Source organism: Globicephala melas, chromosome X (assembly GCF_963455315.2).
Source record: "Globicephala melas chromosome X, mGloMel1.2, whole genome shotgun sequence".
Taxonomy (NCBI): Eukaryota; Metazoa; Chordata; class Mammalia; order Artiodactyla; family Delphinidae; genus Globicephala; species Globicephala melas.
In genome coordinates this window covers 37,723,991-37,744,044 of record NC_083335.1, presented here as the reverse complement: position 1 = coordinate 37,744,044, position 20,054 = coordinate 37,723,991, and the positions used below count along the sequence as shown (strand labels likewise).

Below are 20,054 nucleotides of genomic sequence, written 5' to 3'. Positions count from 1 at the left end.
GAAAAGGAAGGGATTCCTGTGCGCTCATAGAGGCTCAGGGTGAGCTGGGCCTTTAAGACCTCCAGGGAAGCTGAAGACCTTGATCACTCATTGGACGGTGGTGCAGTCAATCCTTGGCTCCTGGCAAATGAGCTTAGAGCCGGCGCTGGAGGAAGTGGCCCTTCGTTGACCCTTCTAAAGTCCACCTCCCGTCGCCAGCCAGTCAGGCTCTTTCCCACCCTGTCCACAGTGACCTCTGCCCAGCCTCGGTGGGGCGCTCCACGGGACGCCCCTCTGCCCTTCCCGTGGTGGGGTCCACAGAGGCATCTTCGCCGACTCCTCTCACCTGTGCAGCTGGCTTCTCTGCAGCCCCCAACCCGTCCCAGAGGCCCTACTGCTAACAGCATCCCCTCCCTCAGCAACACTCAGCCCGGCAGCCGCCACCTTCCCCGCGGTCCTCACTGCAGCCCGATCTGTGTCTGGCGCGTCCCTCCTGCCATTTCTGCCACAGAGGAGCACGGGCTAATCCCAGGTGGCCAGGACGGAGCTGGTGGCGGGGCGGGTGGTGACCCCAGTCCCCTCGGGGTCTGAGCATCTCCTTCGGGAGGGATGGATGGATTTGAGGGGGCCACGGCCCTTCTGGCCTCCCTGGGGTTCTCCAGAGCCCTTGACGGGGAGGATGGTGGGCAGGAGGCCGCCCAGGCCACAGTGGAAGAAGACTGGGATGTAGAGATGGTGGAGGAGGAGGACGAGGATGAGGAAGAGTTTGAATTAGACATCGAGGACCAGGAGGAGGATGAGTACCAGTCAGGAGAGGGGGACAAAACTGAGGAAGAGGTCGAGGAGGACAAAGAGACAGAAGAGGAGGACGAGAATGGGCAGGAGGGTGTGGGAGTGGTCGCGGGCCATGGAGCCCCCGCAGCGCAGTTTCAGTCCCTGCTCCGGGATGTGGTCCATTGCCTTCTGCAGCGCAGCCACTACAACGACCGTGTCCTGGTCGGGCCCCACGCCGGCCACGCGGTGGTCAGGCGCTGCTCTTGGGAGCCCAGGGATACGGGAGAGAGAGGGGACCAGACGCTGGAAAGCGAGTGCCAGGCAGAGGGCAACCCGCCCTGGGAGCCGCGGGAACCTGCAGAGGGGGCGGCATCCCAGAAGGCAGAGGAACCAGCGGCGGCGGCAGCGGAGGCCGAGTTCTGGGCGGGCGAGGTCCTGGCTGATGCCTCCAAGTCCTGGGAGGCTGGGGCCTGTGGACCCGACGACGGGGCCGAAGCGGGCAAGGGGCGGCCCAGGCCTCAGGCCCTTGCAGCCCCTGCTGGGGCATCGGCCTCAAAGGCAGGCCTCGCTCATCACTGGCCTCTGGCGGTTGAAGCAGTGGGTCATAGCTCTCAAAAACCTTCAGGCACGATATGCACAAGTTGAAGCCCAATTCTCTAAAGACCTTTAGGATCTTGAGAAAAAGTATGCTGCCTTCTATCAACCTCTGTTTGATAAGAGAGCTGACATCAATGCAATTCATGAGCCCAAAGAAGGCGAATGTCAGTGGCAAGTCGGTGTTCAGGAAGGAGCTTGGGAGGAAATGGAAAGAGAGCCTGAAGGAAAGGGGCAAAACAAGGGCGTACCTCACTTTTGGTTGATGGCTTTTAAAAATGTAAAGATTCTCAGTAGTGTGATCTGGGGAAGTAATGTACTGGAGCACCTGAAAGATGTAAAAATAATCTTATTTCAGGGGTCGAGGAACCCACGAGCTTCACTGTAGAATTACTCTTTTTAAGTCAAACAAATACTTTTTCAACAAAGTTCTGATGAAATCATGCCACATGTGATCAGACCCAGATGATTCTGATCCCTTCTTCTCCAAAGGGCCAGAAATAATCAACAGCACAGGGTGTGAGATCTACTGGAATGACGGGAAAAACCTCACCGTGAAAACTCTGAAGCTGCAGAAATGTGAGGGCCCTGGAAGTGTCGTAACGACCCCTAGGAAGGTGCCCAGCTCTTCTTTCTTCACCTACATCTACCCTCCTGATTCTCCGGAGGGTAGAGTTCTGGATGTCGCCACTGTTTATAAGTTGGGCTATTTTTTCCATGAAGTTCTGGTCCCAAAGTCCATATTATTCTTCACAAATGAAGCAAGTGATTATCAGTATGAAAACTCTGATGAAGAGGTCCAAGGTGCTGCAGGTGAGGAGGAGGACAGCAATGAAGAACCAGAAGGACCTGAAAAGGATCCGGACCCAGCAGAGGGCAGCTCCAGAGAACCCAGGTATCTGTGTGCAGCTGAGTATCACCCAGTCGTTCCTGACATACGCCTGTTGTGATATGTTTTAAAAATTTCTCCACAAAGTAAATAATAATTAAAAATTGGTACAGTCTAGTTTAAAAACAGCTTAATGTTAATGATACTTGTGTGCTAGCTAATATAGGATGCAGCATGTTCTGCAGTGTGCTTCATTCACAGCTACAGGTCCTTTGAGCTGTAGCTGTAAGACGTCTGCAGGTGGGAAATTTATCAGACCGGGTAGCCAAGACCACTGTTTGTCTGGAACACAGTTACGAGAACAAGTGGCTAAAGTTACTGGAACATACACTAGCTGGGCCCCCCTCATCACTGAGCTACAGAAATACGGTCTCTTGTGCTAACCGGGGGGAAATGCCTTTGAGAATGTGACTACTGACAAAGATGTAATAAGTTAAAATTTTCAAGTGGGAGCACATTTAACGATTGCTACCGAACTATTTGTTCAGTTGTGAGTTTTTATATTTCATGGGACAGTCAAAAGAAAAGAATATTAGTCATGGTGAGATTGTTGTTCATCCCTGAATTGGTAATTAAGTCAACTTATAACTCACCTATCCTTTCCTCTCCTTCTTCCATTGCTTTTTCCTCTCTTTCTCCTCTTCCTTTTACAGACATGGAAACTGAGGGTCTGGGACATTAAGAGTGTGATGGATGGGTAGAGCACAGGCTTGTAAGGTGGAAAGAGTAAATAAGTCTCTCTCAAGAAAAACAGCAACAGCAAAGCAGGCGTTTTTGCTGTTTGGCAAATGGGAGAGGACGTTGGTATGAGGAGTGCGAGATTGATGACATATCCAGAGATCTGTGTAGTGAGAGGAAAATGTGTTGATTTCTCTTGTTGATACAACAGGCCTAGGTAGGATTGACTATTTTCTTAGATTTAGAAAGTCACTGTTGCATGTTATTGGTTTACAATTGTTAATTGGCTCTTATTTCATCCCACAGTTGTCAGGCATAGAAAGACACGATGGAGGAAGAAACAATGAATTTGTTCTTCATGGATTTGAGATTTTCTGCTTCTCAGTAGCCAGTGGGAATTTTATCAACACTGGTTTTGTTCCAGATTTCATCATGCAAAAAGTGTTATCCACCGACATCTGACGTTTCTCTTACGTTTGTCAGATATATTTGACAGCATTTGTTCATGTTAAAAATAAAAGCTTGTGACTGCCTGGAGGGGTGGGATAGGGAGGGTGGGAGGGAGGGAGATGCAAGAGAGAAGAGATATGGGAACGTATGTATATGTATAACTGATTCACTTTGTTATAAAGCAGAAACTAACACACCATTATAAAGCAATTATACTCCAATAAAGATGTAAAAAAATAAAAGCTTGCTAGCAGTGGATATGCTGCAGATTGTTTAGCTCTATAACACTGATGCACATCTATCCTTGTATCTTTTTGTTTTGGCCTACCTTACTGTCATTGAAACCATTTTAAAGTTCTTTTACTGCAGCCACAAATTAATTGAAATATCCATTGATGAACAATTTATGTGAAGGGAGAGATGGAGGTCTAGCCTCTACTTCACTTTATTGAAAGGAACCGATGGATGACCAAGCTTATCTGGAGACCAGATGGGCTGCCCCAGACCAGTGGCATCAGCATCACCTGGGAACTTGTTAGAAAGTACAAATTCTCAGGCCCCGCTCCAGATTTACTGAGTCATAAATTATGAAGGTGGGCCAGCTATCAGAGTTTTACATGTCCTACAGGTGACTCTGAAGCACACTAAAGTTTGAGCATCACTGGTTGAGAGCAGTGATGGGCACAGGGCGTGGGACGGATATTGTGAGGGACTGAGCTCCTCGTGTGGTAAGACCAGTGTTTATTCAGTGACTTGACACTACTTCAGCTAAACTGAATAGGACATTAAAGGCAGGAGTGTGGATGAGACTAGAATTGTCAAGGTCCTGGGACACAGAAAGACCTCCCGGTGGGGCAAGGATTGGATGGTGGCAGTGGAAAAAATGGATGAGGGAGAAAACTAGTTTCAGAAGGACAGAACCATTATGATAACATGAGTATGAAGTTTAAACAACATGCCAGACAATCATATTGATTATGGATACATATATGTAGTAAAAGGCATGCATGGAAGGAATGCATGCATATGTAGCATGTAGAAAGGCATGTATGAGGATGATAAACCCCTTGCTTAGGATAGTGGTTATGTCATGTGGAGAGGGAGAGAGGAGAATTCAACTGGGAAGTGTTACTCTTAGGTTCCTAGGGCTGCCATAAGAAATTACCACAAAGTAGGTGGCTTAAAACACCATAAAATTTATTCTCTCACAGTTCTAGATGCCAGAAGTATTAAAGCAAGGTGCTCTATGTGAGAATCCTCTTGCCACCTCCAATTTCTGGTGGCTCCTGGCACTCCTTGGCTTGTGGCACAGTAACTCCAGTCTCTGCCTCTGTCTTCACATGACCTTCCCTGTGCCTGTGTCTGAAATCTCCCTCTCCTTTCTCTTATAAGGACACCACTCAGTCCATTTAGGGCCCATCCCAAATCCAGGGTGACTCCATTAAATTAGATACCTAATGTAATTACAACTACGAACACCCGATTTCCAAATAAGGTCACATTTACAGGTACCAGGGATCTGGACTTGGGCATATCTTCCTGGAGGACACATTTATGTACAAGGCTTCAGCTGTATCTGAAATGTTATATTTCTGAAGTTGGGTGGTGGGTACGTGGATGTAATATTCTTTATACCATTGTGCAGGTCTGAAATATTTCTTGACCAAATACAAAAAAAATCAATTAAACACGTAAGAAAAGAAGAACATGGGACTAAGAAATGGAAGCTATTTAAGGGGGAAAAAATGAAGTTGTAATTGACCAGAATACAGGATCAGAGAAGGAGAAAGGCCAGGGGGTCGAGGGTAGAAGACCTCCTTTATGCGTTTTGGTAAGGCTGTGTAGGTGCTCTCTAGGTCTCTTAGTACCCCCTTCTTTCATATTCTATGGTAGCGCGTCTCGTATCCTTATGTATTTTCACATTCTTATATATTTGTGTCTGTCTCCACCCCTCAACCCCCGGGATGTGAGCTTCTCAATGATTGGGATCTTAAAGGGATTTATTTCTCTCTGTCTCCCAAAGCACATAGGACTGTGTTTTCTTAGTATGTGCTCCATAAATGACCACTAAAATAAAGTTAATGCGGTGCACCCATCATCCTCTTTTTGTCATCAGTGGTAACACTTTAAAGTGTATTCTCACGTAGTAACATGCAGTGTTCCTTATGGAATGGCACAGGGCTTTTTGTCACCATTATTTAAAACAAAAGGGGAGTCCAAGTAGGAATTTATCCATGTAATGTCATTTGAAGGGCCTCAAATTGTTTATTTTTTTATTTTTTATTTTTTAATGTCTTTGTTGGAGTATAATTGCTTTACAATGGTGTGTTAGTTTCTGCTGTATAGCAAAGTGAATCAGCTATACATATACCTATATCCCCATATCTCCTCCCTCTTGCGTCTCCCTCCCACTCTCCCTATCCCACCCCTCTAGGTGGTCACAAAGCACCGAGCTGATCTCTCTGTGCTATGTGGCTGCTTCCCACTAGCTAGCTATTTTACATTTGGTAGTATATATAAGTCCATGCCACTCTCTCACTTCGTCCCAGCTTACCCTTCCCCCTCCCCGTGTCCTCAAGTCCATTCTCTATGTCTGTGTCTTGATTCCTGTCCTGCCCCTAGGTTCTTCATAACCATTTTTTTCTTAGATTCCATATATATGTGTTAGCATACAGTATTTGTTTTTCTCTTTCTGACTTACTTCACTCTGTATGACAGACTCTAGGTCCATCCACCTCACTACAAATAACTCAGTTTCATTTCTTTTCAAGGCTGAGTAGTGAGGAGCCTCTGATTGCCTGGGTCCACCTTGCCCATCAACCAGTGGTCACACACTCTCAGTAACCTCCTTCAACACAGATACACTCAGCTGGACCCTGAGTCAGGACACATTGACTCCTTCACACAAATGGGCTCAAACATTTACTCAGTCACATGAGAATGCTCATAAATTCACTCACACAAGGACACAAATACGTACACTGTGATCCTCCCATACACCCATTCATTTACACACACATATTAACCTCAAAATAAGGAGTCTGCTAACATACACACTCACACGCAGACATACTCAGATCCACCATGAAGCTCAACCATTCACTCACATGTAAATAAAACTCGCACTCCCATTCATGGTTATGTTACACTCACGTAAGAATTCTCACAAGTGAAGCTCACCTGAACTTGTGTGAACCTAGTACACATGCACTGCCTCAGGTGACCATACTGATGTTCTTGCATATGTTTACAAATTTCAGTCCTACCCTTGAACACAAGCATGTACTTCGATACTCAACTATTATCACACTCACAGGCTGTCACGTGTACAGGTTCACATATCCATTCTCATGAATGGACATGCTCACAAATATGAATACACATGTTCACTCGCATGAGCACATTTATAATTCACTGACTCAAAATACATGAGCATTATTATACATGTACTCGTGCACATGAGCAGGATTGCAAAATCACAAAACACACTCATTATGTTTATACACAATCACAAATTCACTAACCATGCAAACTATCAATGTCACAAACTGGAATATGTTCACATATTCACTTGCATATGAAGATGCTCACATTGTCCAAGAAGACCACAGACTTACTCAATACATAAAAACACGTTCATACACACACACACTCACAGATTACCTACCTTACTCAACTACGTTCACACATTAACGAGGTCACACACACACATACACACGAATTATACGTGAACATGCATGCATGTACATACAGTAGCCCTCATACAGATGGTCACACACAGATACCCACTTTGAACACATATTTACAGAGTAACTTACCATCAGCCACCAACAGATTCACACACATTGTACATTGTCATACACAGAAATGCTCACATAGATACATACACTCATACATATACTCACTAAAAAAACACATCCCCTCTCAAACATGCTCACAGATTCCCTGACATACACAGACAGAGATCTATGGACAGGCATGCATTTACATATTCTTTCACCAAAACATGCTCAAATATTCATCTAATCACATGAACAGGTTCACAAATTTACTGCCATAGGGACACAAATATATAGGCTCAGATGTTCCCACTCATCTGTTCACTTTCACCAACCTATTAACAAAATCTCAAGCTGGAACATGCTCCCATAGACACTTTCACACAGAGATGCTCACACTTACCAAGAAGTTTAAACATTCACTCATATATAGATATACTCAATTACACACACATGCACATGATCGCCAATCACTCAGATAATATATCCACATATTAAGAAGCTCAAACAAATGAACATGGTACACATTTACTCACACAGATACACTATCATACATGCTCATAAATTCACACAATGGAACACACACATTTACTTCAACATTCAAATATTGTCACACTACCACACTGTCATGTACAGTTCAGTTATTTACTCTCGTGAATGAGCATGCTCACCTAAATATACAAACTCATGTTCACTCACAGTAACACTCTTACAGTTCACTCACTAAAAATGCCCGAAATGACAAATTTACTAATTCACATGGACATATATACATTCAAACCCTAAGGCATGCATACACATTCACTCATTAGCACAAACATGCCCACACCTCATTCACTCACATGAGCATTGTCACCCATTCACACACGATCATGGTCAATAATTAACTTACAAGACATTTAATACCACACACACATACACATTCACTTCCCCATACAAATTGTCAGTGTCACGAACACTAACATGCTTACATAGTCACTGGCACAGGAACATGCTCTCACTCACCAAAAAGTGCACACGTTCACTTCCTCAGATAAAATACTTACATCCACTCAACAAACATACACTCATAGGCACACATTACCTTACTGAAATAAACACACACATTAACAAGGTCACATAAAAACATATTCACTACACATGATCACTCTAACATACATGCAAATGTTCACAAACTCCTGCAGATGAGTGAAAAAGATAACTAAACCTGAATTTACACACAATGTAACACTCTTGCCCATAAGTCCACTCACATGTAAATTGTCACACACATTCTCCCGTATGTACACATGTTGAAACATTCACACACTCACTAAACATGTTCATGCATTCACTCACACAAACTTGTCCAGAAATTTACACATATATGTAGGCACACTCAGATATTCTCACCATGCAGACACTAACTCATCACTGAATCACAGAAGCATGCTTGCAGTTCACACATAGAACACAAATATGTACACTTAGATGTTGCGCTCACCCTTTCCCCTGTACGTGCACGTTAGCATGTTCACAATGAAGAAGGTGATCACCTATTCACACACACACTAACTAGTGTGAAATATACTCACACTAACCATGAATCTCAAGCTTTCACTCATGTGTATATACTCACCTGTAGTCACACTCAGATGTTCATGTTTCACACAATATACTCACATGAACAAGCTGAAACAAACATACATGATACACATTCATATACTCAAACCAACATGCTATTGTGCAAACATGCTCAAGCTCAGGCATATGCATGAATGCACAAATATTTCATTACTCAAATATTGTCACATTTACACTCATGTACAAATTGACATAATCACTCACAAATATACATGCTCATGTATATGTGCACACCCTCACACACATTGGTACACTTATAATTCACTCACTGAAATGACATATTTAGCTTCACATGTGGACATACATATACTTACTGGCTCACACATTCACTCACTCAAACATGCACTCACACTTCACTTACATGAGGATTACCATATACATTCAGTCACACAAATGAGCATGATCACAAATTTACTCACAACATACTCATCATATTTATATGCAAACAGTCACACTTACCCATATTGTCACAAACAGGAATTAATTCACGTAGACACATCAAAACAAACATGCTCACGCCTACCAAGAAGCTGACAAGTTACCTCAAACTCAGAAAAAAAGTACACTCACACGCATACTTCCATACATTCCCTTATACAAGTATACTTACATTCACATATCACACAAAAACACACATACACAATCATCACATAGGAATATGCTGACATGCACTCAGATGCTCACCAATTCACTCATACAGATGAGTACACACTAAATATTCACTTAAACATACAGATTTCTTCACAATAAGACCCACTCAGCTGTGAAAAGGCTTGCATATACTCAGTAATGTACATTCACCTAGTAACAAGACGCTTTCACACATTAACTCCTAAGAACATGCTCATGAATTCACTCATACATAAACACTCTCAGATGCACACATACACACACTGATATATTCACTGCACATAAACCTGCTGAAGCAGTCATTCAATCACGTGAGCATGCTGACAGTTTCATGCACATAGAGACATATATTCATGTTCCAACACACGCATTCACTTTTCATGCAACTTAACATGCTCACAATCAGGAACCTACATATACACTCGCACATAAACATGATCACACTTGTCACAAAGCCCCAGCATTCACTCACATAAACTCACAAACATACTCCCATGCTCACATTCCACTCCTACAGTGTACTCACACTTTAACAAGCTCACATAAACACAATAAACCTTCACACCTACATGAATATGCTGTCATTCATGAACATGCTCACAAATTCACAAATACACATACACACAGAAATACTTTTTCAATAAATTCAAACATTTCAAATATAATCACACTTGAAGACATGTAAAAGTTCATACATTCATGCTCACAATGTGCATGCTCACATATATACACACGATTGCATTAACACATGTCGTGTTGACTCATCCAAATGAACATACTGACTAAAAACTCAATACTACACATTCACATTCACACCATATGCTTGCACGTTTACTCAGATATGCTCACAACTTCACTCACTTCCATGAGCATGGTCAGACATTGACTCCCTCACTTGAACATGCTCACAATTTCACTGATGTACATACTCAGAGATGCTCATACAAACACACTGATATATTCACTCCATAAAAATGAGCTGACACCTTCACTCAATCGCATACCATGATTACCAGTTCTCTCACAGGGATACACAAAAATATACTCTCCAGTGCTCCCATTTATCCACACATATGAACATGCTCACCATCAGGAACATGCTCATGTACACCCTTGCACACAAATATGCTCGTGCTCACCACAAAGCTCACGTGTTCATTAATCCATAAGCTCATATGAGCTCAGTCATGTGCTCACATTTCACCCACACAGTATACATGCATGAATATGAGCATACAAAATGAGCATAGTATACATTCATACACGCCCGTGAACATGCTTTCATCCAAGCATACGGTCACAAGGTAGTGCATACACATGAACACCAACAAACATTTACTTGACCACTCAAATATTCTTCCATGAGCATACTCCAAGACACGTACAAATTCACATAATCACTTTCAAAAATGTGCATCCTCACATATAAGCACAGGATCACACACTGACTGACCAACATTAACATGAGTGTAGTTTACTTATTGCAGTGAACATCGTGACAAGTTCCTCACATGTGTAAACATACATATATTCGCACTCACACACACACTTCTCTTCACTGACACAATCATGCTGACAATTCAGTGAGTCACAGGAGTGTTATCACACATTCACACAGATGAATATGATAAAAAATTCATTCATACACCATACATATTAGGTTTAGAGTTCCACAATCACACATTCAATTTTATGCAAATTCTCATTGTCTCAAATGGAAACATGCTTACACATTCACTTGCACAGAAATCTTACAGTCACCAAGAATCTCACAAACTCTTACAACACGTAAAACACATTCCCTTACAACACACTTTCACACATCACCTTACTCAAATGTACTCCCACATAAACAAGATAAAAAAGAAACCCACCATATAGTCACTACACAGAAACATGCTAACGTATCTGTACATGCTCACCATCCATACATACAATGAGTGCAACGAAATATCACTTGAAAAATGCTTGCTCACAATGAAGCAGCACAAGCAGGCTCACACATACACTTACACAGAGAAATACATATATACACACACTCACACATTCATTACAAAACAAGTTTAAGCATTCACACATTGAAATATGCCCACAAAGTCACTCATATTCAAAGACATACGCTCAAACACGCAGAATGACACATTCACCCGCACAACGTGGTGACATTCACTCAGCCACATGACCATGCCCACATTCATTCACACAGAGGCTGCCACTCAGACATTCATTTACACATGCAGATTAACATTGAGAAGATCAGCATCATGCTTGTAAGAACCCTCACACAAAAACATGCTCACATCCACTACAAAACATATGCTTTAAAACACACATATGTCGGGCTTCCCTGGTGGCGCAGTGGTTGAGAGTCTGCCTGCCGACGCAGGGGACGCGGGTTCTTGCCCTTGTCCGGGAAGATCCCACATGCCGTGGAGCGGCTGGGCTCCTGAGCCATGGCCGCTGAGCCTGCGCGTCCGGAGCCTGTGCTCCGCAGTGGGAGAGGTCGCGGCAGTGAGAGGCCCGCGTACCTCAAAAAAAAAACAAAACACACATATGTCAACTTTCAAATGCCATCCTAACACACTGTCACATGTATAAGTTTACACATTCATTCTCACGAGTGTACATGCTTACATATATTCACATGCTCAAACATTCCCTCACTTCTATTAACATGCTTATAGTTCACTCACTCATATGCACATACAAACTGGCTCACACACATACCCATACTAACATATCCACACTCAGATCCTCAAACATTCCCACAAAGTAACTCATACCACACTCACATAAGCATAATCACATACTCACTTATACACACGAAAGTGATTACAAATTCCCTCACATTCTAGACACATTCATTGCATGTATATGCACACACTCACACATTTACTTTTCCATGCAAATTATCATTGTCAGAAACACAGCATGCTTACAGACTCACTAGCTCAAGAACATACACTAAGAATCTCGCCCATTCGCTCAGTTACATAAAATCGCATTCACTCACACATGCTCTCAGAGTAGCTTATTCAAATATAGTTGTACGTTATCAAGATCACATGAAAACCACCTGCTCATACCCACTAATATGCTAATAGGATTGCACATGCTAACAAATGGACGCATAGAGAAGAGAACACAAATATTCACTTTGTAAACACAAATTTACACTTAAGAACACAGTCACCCATGAGCAGGCAGTCATAGGAGACATGCTTGAGTACATAAACATGATCACACAGTCACTCACAAAACATACTCAAATACTCATTCAAATATGCCCACAGAGTTGCTCACATTCAAAGACACAGGAACATTCATGCATACCGACACATTCATTCCTTTGCACAAACATACTCAAACAGTCACTCAATCACATGAGCATACCCACAAATTCATTCACACAGGGACTCAAACATATATACTAAGATGCTCCCACTAACACATTCATTTATACATGCACATTAATATTGTGAAAATCAGGAACATGCTCCCATGGACACTTACACATAAATGTGCTTACTTCTATATGAAGGTAAAATAGTCACTCACAGAAGAAAATACACTCACATGCATTTACACTCATGTTCATATTTCACTCGCAGAAATACACTGAACGAATCAACTCACAGTAATAAACTATACATATTCACTAACTCAGAGAAACATGGTAACAGCTGTGCACATGGTCACAAATTTAAACATACATTTGAACACACAAACATGTCAGCATACACAGATGTACAGATTCACATATTCACTCTAAAGAAGATAAATGCTCACATATAAGCATGGTTACACATTTACTCACATTACCACTTCCATTCACTATGCAAAAGCATATAGTGACAAATTTACCCACATCCATACAGATGCTAACATACATTCACACCCAAATGTTCATACTTTCACACACTCACAAAAAGTTTCCCATACCTCACTCACTCTCATGAGCTTAATTACATATTCATTCACTCATGAAAGTGATTACAGATTAACTCACCTGCAGATATGCTCATTGCAGTTATAAACACCCACTCACCCATGCAAATTATTATTGTCACTAACAGTAACAACTCATATATTCACTTGCACACAAATATGGTCACACCAAGCTCACAAATTCACTCAGTTACACTATGTAACTGTAGTTACATTCACTTGCTCACATGCTCACAAATTACTTTATTCAAATATATTCACTCAGTTATGAGATCACTTGAAAAACAAACTCACTGACTCAGAACTCAGCATTATACTAACCTGCATTCACATGCTTATAAATTTATGTATACAGATGAGCACACATAAATGTTCACTTTAAGTGTGCAAATTTACAGCCAGGAAATTACTCTTGCCCCTAAACCGTCTCACACATAGACAGTTGCACACAGATATCCTGACTTACATACAGGTACACATTCACTTACAAAGCACACCAAATATTCACAAACTCAAACTCAAAAATTCACTCACGTTCAAAAACATGTATGCATTTACACTCACACACCGACACATTCAGTGTTTCACACAAACATGCTCCAACATGCATTCAATCAAATGACCATGCTCACAAATTCTCTCGAACTGGAATACAAATACATACAGTCAGATGCTCCCACTCACACCTTCACTTACACATGTCATTCACAGTCTTAATATGCAGAATATGCTCACACGGATGCATGAACACAGACATGCTCACATCCACCTTGGAGCTCAAACATTTACTCACAGAAAATACACTCACATGTCCTTCCGTGTACACACCCATATTTTACACGAATGCTCACACTACATTAACTAGCTCAAAACAGTTAATCTGATACTTATTCCCTAACATGCTAACATCCATACACATGGTCACAAATAAAAAGATGCACTTGAACATGCACAAACATGTACATCAACAGAAATATTGTCTCAATCTACATGTTCATATATTCACTGTTGTGAGTGGACCAGCTCAGATATATGCATACTTTCAAACATTCATTCACTAATATTAACATGCTTAAAATTCACTACTCAAACACATGTAGTGACAAATTTACTTACACATATACACATATATTCACCTTCAGACACTCAGGCATTCATATACTTACCCAAAATTTCCCACATCACACTTGTGAGCAAATACACACCTTCACTTATACACACAAGAGTGATTACAAATTCGCTCACATTCCAGACATGCTCCTTGTGTGTAAATGCACAAACCTACACATTTATTTACTCATGCAAATTTTTGGTCATAAATATTAACATAGTCACAAATATAATTGCACACAAACATGCTCACACTGACTTAGAAGCTCACAAATTCACTCATTTATATAAAAATTCTTACATTTACTCACACATGTGGGCATGAATTACCTTATTCCAATATACAGTTGCCCCTTGAACAACACGAGTTTCACCTGTGTGGGTCCACTCCTGTGCAGATTTTTTTCAATAAATATACAGTTAGCCCTCTGTATCGATGGGTTTTGCTTTCACAGGTTTAACCAGCTGCTTATCACATGCTATGTTTATGACCCACAGTCAGTTGAGTCCGAGAATGCAGACTACGGGGATAGAGAGGGCTGACTATGGGACTTGGACACTCTCAGATTTTGGTATCCTTGGTGGGTCCTGGAATCAGTCCCCCGTGAATAGTGAGCAACTACTGTAGTCATATATTAACAAGGTCACAAGAAAACATACTTGCTCATCCACTATACATGAATATGCTAACATGATTCGCAGGCTTACAAGTTCATTTATACAGATGAGCATACAAAAGTGTTCACTTTAAGCATGCCAGTTTAGATCCAAGAGACCACTCTCACCCATGAACAGGCTCATCTACACACTGTCACAGACAGATGTGCTCACATACATACACTCACACATTCACTCACTCACAAAACACTTAAACTCTCAGACATTCTCAAACTTTCCCACCAATTCACTCCCACTCACAGACACACATACATTCACACGTACATACTGACATTCACTCCTTCACACAAACGTGCTCAAACACTCAATCACATGACCATGCCAAGATACTCATTCACAAAGGGACACAAATGCATACATTCAGAAGCTCCCACTCACACATTCACTTACACATGCACATTTTCACTCTTAAAATCAGGAACATGTTCACATAGATATTCACATACAAACACGCTCACATCCTCCATGAAGCTCGAAATATCCACTCAAAGAAGAAACTACACTCATACGCACTTCCACTCATGTTTATTCATGTTTCACTTACACAAATATACTCACCTGTGAACTAGCTCACCACAATGAACCTGATACACGTTCACTTACTCATACAAACATGCTAACCCCCATGCATATGGCTGCAAATTCAAGGGTACACCTGAACATACATTTACAGCAGTACTCAGAGACTGAAATACTAGCACACTTTGAGATTACAAGGCCACATATTTACTCTCACAAATGCACAAGCTCACATACATGCTCATTTGTTCACTCACATTATCATGCTTACAGATAACTCACTCAAACACATACTGACAAATGTACTCACACATATACACATACTAACATACATTCTCACTTGGTGGCTCACAGTTCACACACACAAAGTGGCCCCACCTCATTCAGATTATCATCATCAATCATGCACTTAGAACATAAACATGGTTACAAATCCACTCATACTCCAGGTACACTCATTTCATTTACACATGCACACATCCATTCCCTTAACCATATAAAATATCCTTGTCACAAACAGTAACATGCTTACAATCAGCAAGAAGCTCACGATTTCATTCACTCACTTAAAAAACCATTATATGCATTCCCATATACATGCTCCCTTATTCAAATATATTCACACACAAACAAGAACACACAAAAAACACATTTACCCCCAACTACTCAGAATTATGCTAATCTGCCTTCACGTGCTTACAAATTCATTCATACAAGTGAACACACTTAAATATTAATTTTAAACACAAATTTGCACCTAAGAAAACACTCTCACCCATGAACATGTTCACACTTATAATGTCACACAGAGATATGCTTACATACAGTCACATGTTTGCACACTCCCTAAACACGCTCAGATTTGCCTACAAATTGAAATTTAAAAACACATACATTCACATGCATCCACATTCACAGCCTCACATAAACATGCTGATATATTCAGTTAATTTCATGACCATACTCATATGTTTACTCACATGGGGACCCGAATATAAACACTCAAATGCTCCCCGATGCTCCCACTCACACTTTCACTTGCACATGCACATTCTTGAAATCAGGAACATGCTTACATATAGATGTACACACAGATATGCTCACATCCACCGTAAAGCTCAAACATAAGCTCACAGAAGAAATTCACTCAAATGTACTCACATTCTCACATTATCTCACATGAATATGCACACACATTATCTAGCTCACTGACACACTGATCCTGACACACATTCTCTCACTCACAGGAACATAATAACATCAATATTGTCAGTAAAAAATTATGCCATATGGAGTTTAAGACAAGGAAGGCTTTTTTCAGGACCATTGTAATAGGCGCCAGGGACTATTGCAATAGGGAAAATAAACTCAACTCCGTATACAAGACAAACAGATGACAATTTATGGCCGACAGGGAGGGTGAGGGAGTTAGTGAATGGCAAATTACTAAGAAGAACTTAGGTATGGTGTTGGTTAATTTTCAGTGTCAATTTGATTGGACTAAAGGATGCCCAGATAGTTGGTAAAACATTTCTTTGTGTGTCTGTGAGCAGGATTCCGGAAGAGATTAGCACGTGAATTGGCAGACTTAGTAAAGAAAATTGCCTTCATCAATGCAAGTGGGCATTGATACAGTCTTTTGAGGGCCTGAATAGAACAAAAAGGCAGTGGAAGGATGAATTTTCTCTTTGCTTGAACTGGGACATCCATATTATTCTGCTCTTAGACATCACTACTCCTAGTCTTGGACCTTTGGACTTGGACGAGGACTTGCAGCATCAGTCCCCTGATTCTTGGGCCTTCAACCTTGATCTGGGACTTTCCTGTTTGTCAGGCCTTCAGACTTAGAGTGATTTATACCACTGGCTTTCTTGGTTTTCCAGCTTACGGACAGCAGATTGTAGGACTTCTCGGCCTCCATCTCATGAGCCAATTACTATAATAAATCTCCTCATCTATATCTATGTCTATATCAACATCTATATCTATATATAACAGAGAAATAGCATTAATATAAAGATATGTATATATATAAATATATAGATATTAGATATCTGACATAGATATCTAGATATATATACCTATCATCGATATTGATCTGTAGATATAGATAGATAAGCTATCTATATACCTATCTGTTTCTTACTGGTCCTGTTTCTATGGAGAACCCTGACTAACACAAGTATGAAGGGAGGCTGGGGGGTGGAACTTGATTAGACCTCAAGAGGAGGGATGAAAAATTTAGATATGAAGGATGGGGGGATTCTTGCTAAACTGGCCTAGGAGGGTTTTTGCTAAAACTGGGCTTGGCAGGTCAAAGATAGGATCAAGCTTGAGGCCTAGTGAAGAAGAGGACTCAGAATGGCCTAAAGTTTGGTTAAGAAGGGAGTTATTTTGAGTTCCCCTTCTTGTTCAAGGCAAGGAGAGGCATTCTTCTTTCCTGTGAACAATAGAAGTCCATTTCTCATTCAGTCACCTTTTGTTCATTAAGGAACAACTGAGCCATCTGCTGATGTTTGGTAGTAGAGGATATTTGCTGGATCATGCAAGGAATGAAGCATTTAATGAACAGGATTTCTAAGAAAAGAAAAAGAAAGATTAATGTTTGTAGTGGACTATTTAAAGCCAGTTTCTGAGTCCAGAAGGACAGCCCATTGAAGATGTTGGGCTTGAAGCATGTTTAAATGGTGGAGTGAGGATGGCAGTGGCAATCTGATGGATTTCCTAGTTTACAGTGGATGTTTTCTCTGATGGCATAGACATCAGATAGGTTTTGGTAAGATCATCCACAGTCATGATTATTTCGTGGAGCAGAGCATGGAAGATAAAGTGAATTTCCTGAGTGGCCCACACAGCAGCAGTTCCAGGCATGAGGATCATACATGATCTGCTGCAGTGATGAGTCCTTTGAAGTTTATAGCAAGTTGTCTAACTTCAGCTCACACAGCTTCTTTAGGTCCTGTGAAGACAAAGCCAGTTACAAGAAAATCTAAATATCCAATAAGAATCTGGGTGGTCAGCTTTGAGTTCTCGGCGATGTCAAATCAGGAGGGTTGGAGAAAAATTGGAAACATTAGTTTGAAGAGTTGCAGCCAGATGTTGAAGGAAATTGGAAGAATTGAGAATTTGGTAAGGACTGACAAAATGTGTGAGATAGCAGGAGCTAGTCCAATTTACATGTAGGTAACACAACCGTGTAGTTTACAAAGAAGTGCAAACTAGCTGAAAGATAATGAACAGGACCAGAATCTCATCCCTCACAAGGGTGTGTTTTCTATTGAAATATAAAATTTCTCTCAACCGTCACCTCCTTTTTGTTTTGTTTTGTTTTGTTTTGTTTTGCGGTATGCGGGCCTCTCACTGTTGTGGCCTCTCCAGTTGCGGAGCACAGGCTCCGGACGTGCAGGCTCAACTGCCATGGCTCACGGGGGCAGCCGCTCCACGGCATGTGGGATCTTCCCAGACCGGGTCACAAACCTGTGTCCCCTGCATCGGCAGGCGGACTCTCAACCACCGTGCCACCGGGGAAGCCCCGTCATCTCCTTTTTGATCAAAGATAATCAAAGTAAGATTATTCTTGCTTATAGAGTGTGTGGTCTCATTAGATTTGGCTTGCTTATTTGCACAATTGCAGCAAGAATGATAATTGACCACATAGGCCTTTTTTTGTTTACTTTGCTGGAACTTTTCATAAGGAGTCTCACTCAGATTGGACTTTTAAAAGCCTCTCAAGGCTAGGAAGCCACGCCAAAAACTCACCACCACAATTCCCCTGCAGTACCTATAGATCTGGGTAAATTAATCTCTTCTTGAAGGCCCCCAAAATATCTAAGTTTCCTAGGCTTGCCAGGAGGTGACCTCTCCCGCTCACCTGTAAGGCTGAGAAAGCTGTAAACCAGGTTCCAGGACCATTTTGCCAAGAAGACTTCATAAGCATTGGCTCCATTAAATCACCTTTAGTTCCTTAAAACTATCTGGTCATATCTGATTATATATATTGTTCTCAACTATGATAGTCTGGGACTTCCCTGGTGGTCCAGTGGCTAACACTCTGCGCTCCAAATGCAGGGGGCCCGGGTTTGATCCCTGATCAGGGAACTAGATCCCACATGCCACAACTAAGAGTCTGCATGCCACAACTCAAGATCCCACATGCCGCAACTAAAAGACCCCACATGCCGCAGCTAAAGTTCCTGCATGCCGCAACGGAGATCCCTCGTGCCGCAACTAAGAGCTGGTGCAGCCAAGTCAATCAATCAATCACTATTTTTAAAAACACTGTATTCTTTAAAAACATGATAGTCCACTCAAAGCTTTGGTCATATAATCAAATCAATTATGTTCTGTTCTAAGGAGGAAGGATTCTTATTGAACCTATGCAGTTCATTGTATTACTGTGAAAA

General features: G+C 41.6%; 1 protein-coding gene across 1 annotated transcript; it reads left to right on the top strand.

Annotated features, from left to right (window-relative positions):
* Positions 1-588: 588 nt before the first annotated feature.
* On the top strand, positions 589-2,297 carry LOC138842499 (cancer/testis antigen family 47 member C1-like). The gene is made up of 2 exons (XM_070044660.1): positions 589-1,252; positions 1,840-2,297. Exons 1-2 carry the CDS (start codon positions 589-591, stop codon positions 2,295-2,297), a joined length of 1,122 nt encoding a protein of 373 aa, XP_069900761.1.
* Positions 2,298-20,054: the final 17,757 nt, after the last annotated feature.

Coding starts and splice junctions, on each gene's coding strand:
- LOC138842499 (XM_070044660.1), top strand. CDS start 589: ATGGATGGATTTGAGGGGGCCACGGCCCTTCTGGCCTCCCTGGGGTTC. Junction 1,253..1,839: donor CGACGACGGGGCCGAAGCGG/GCAAGGGGCGGC, acceptor TCTTCTCCAAAG/GGCCAGAAATAATCAACAGC.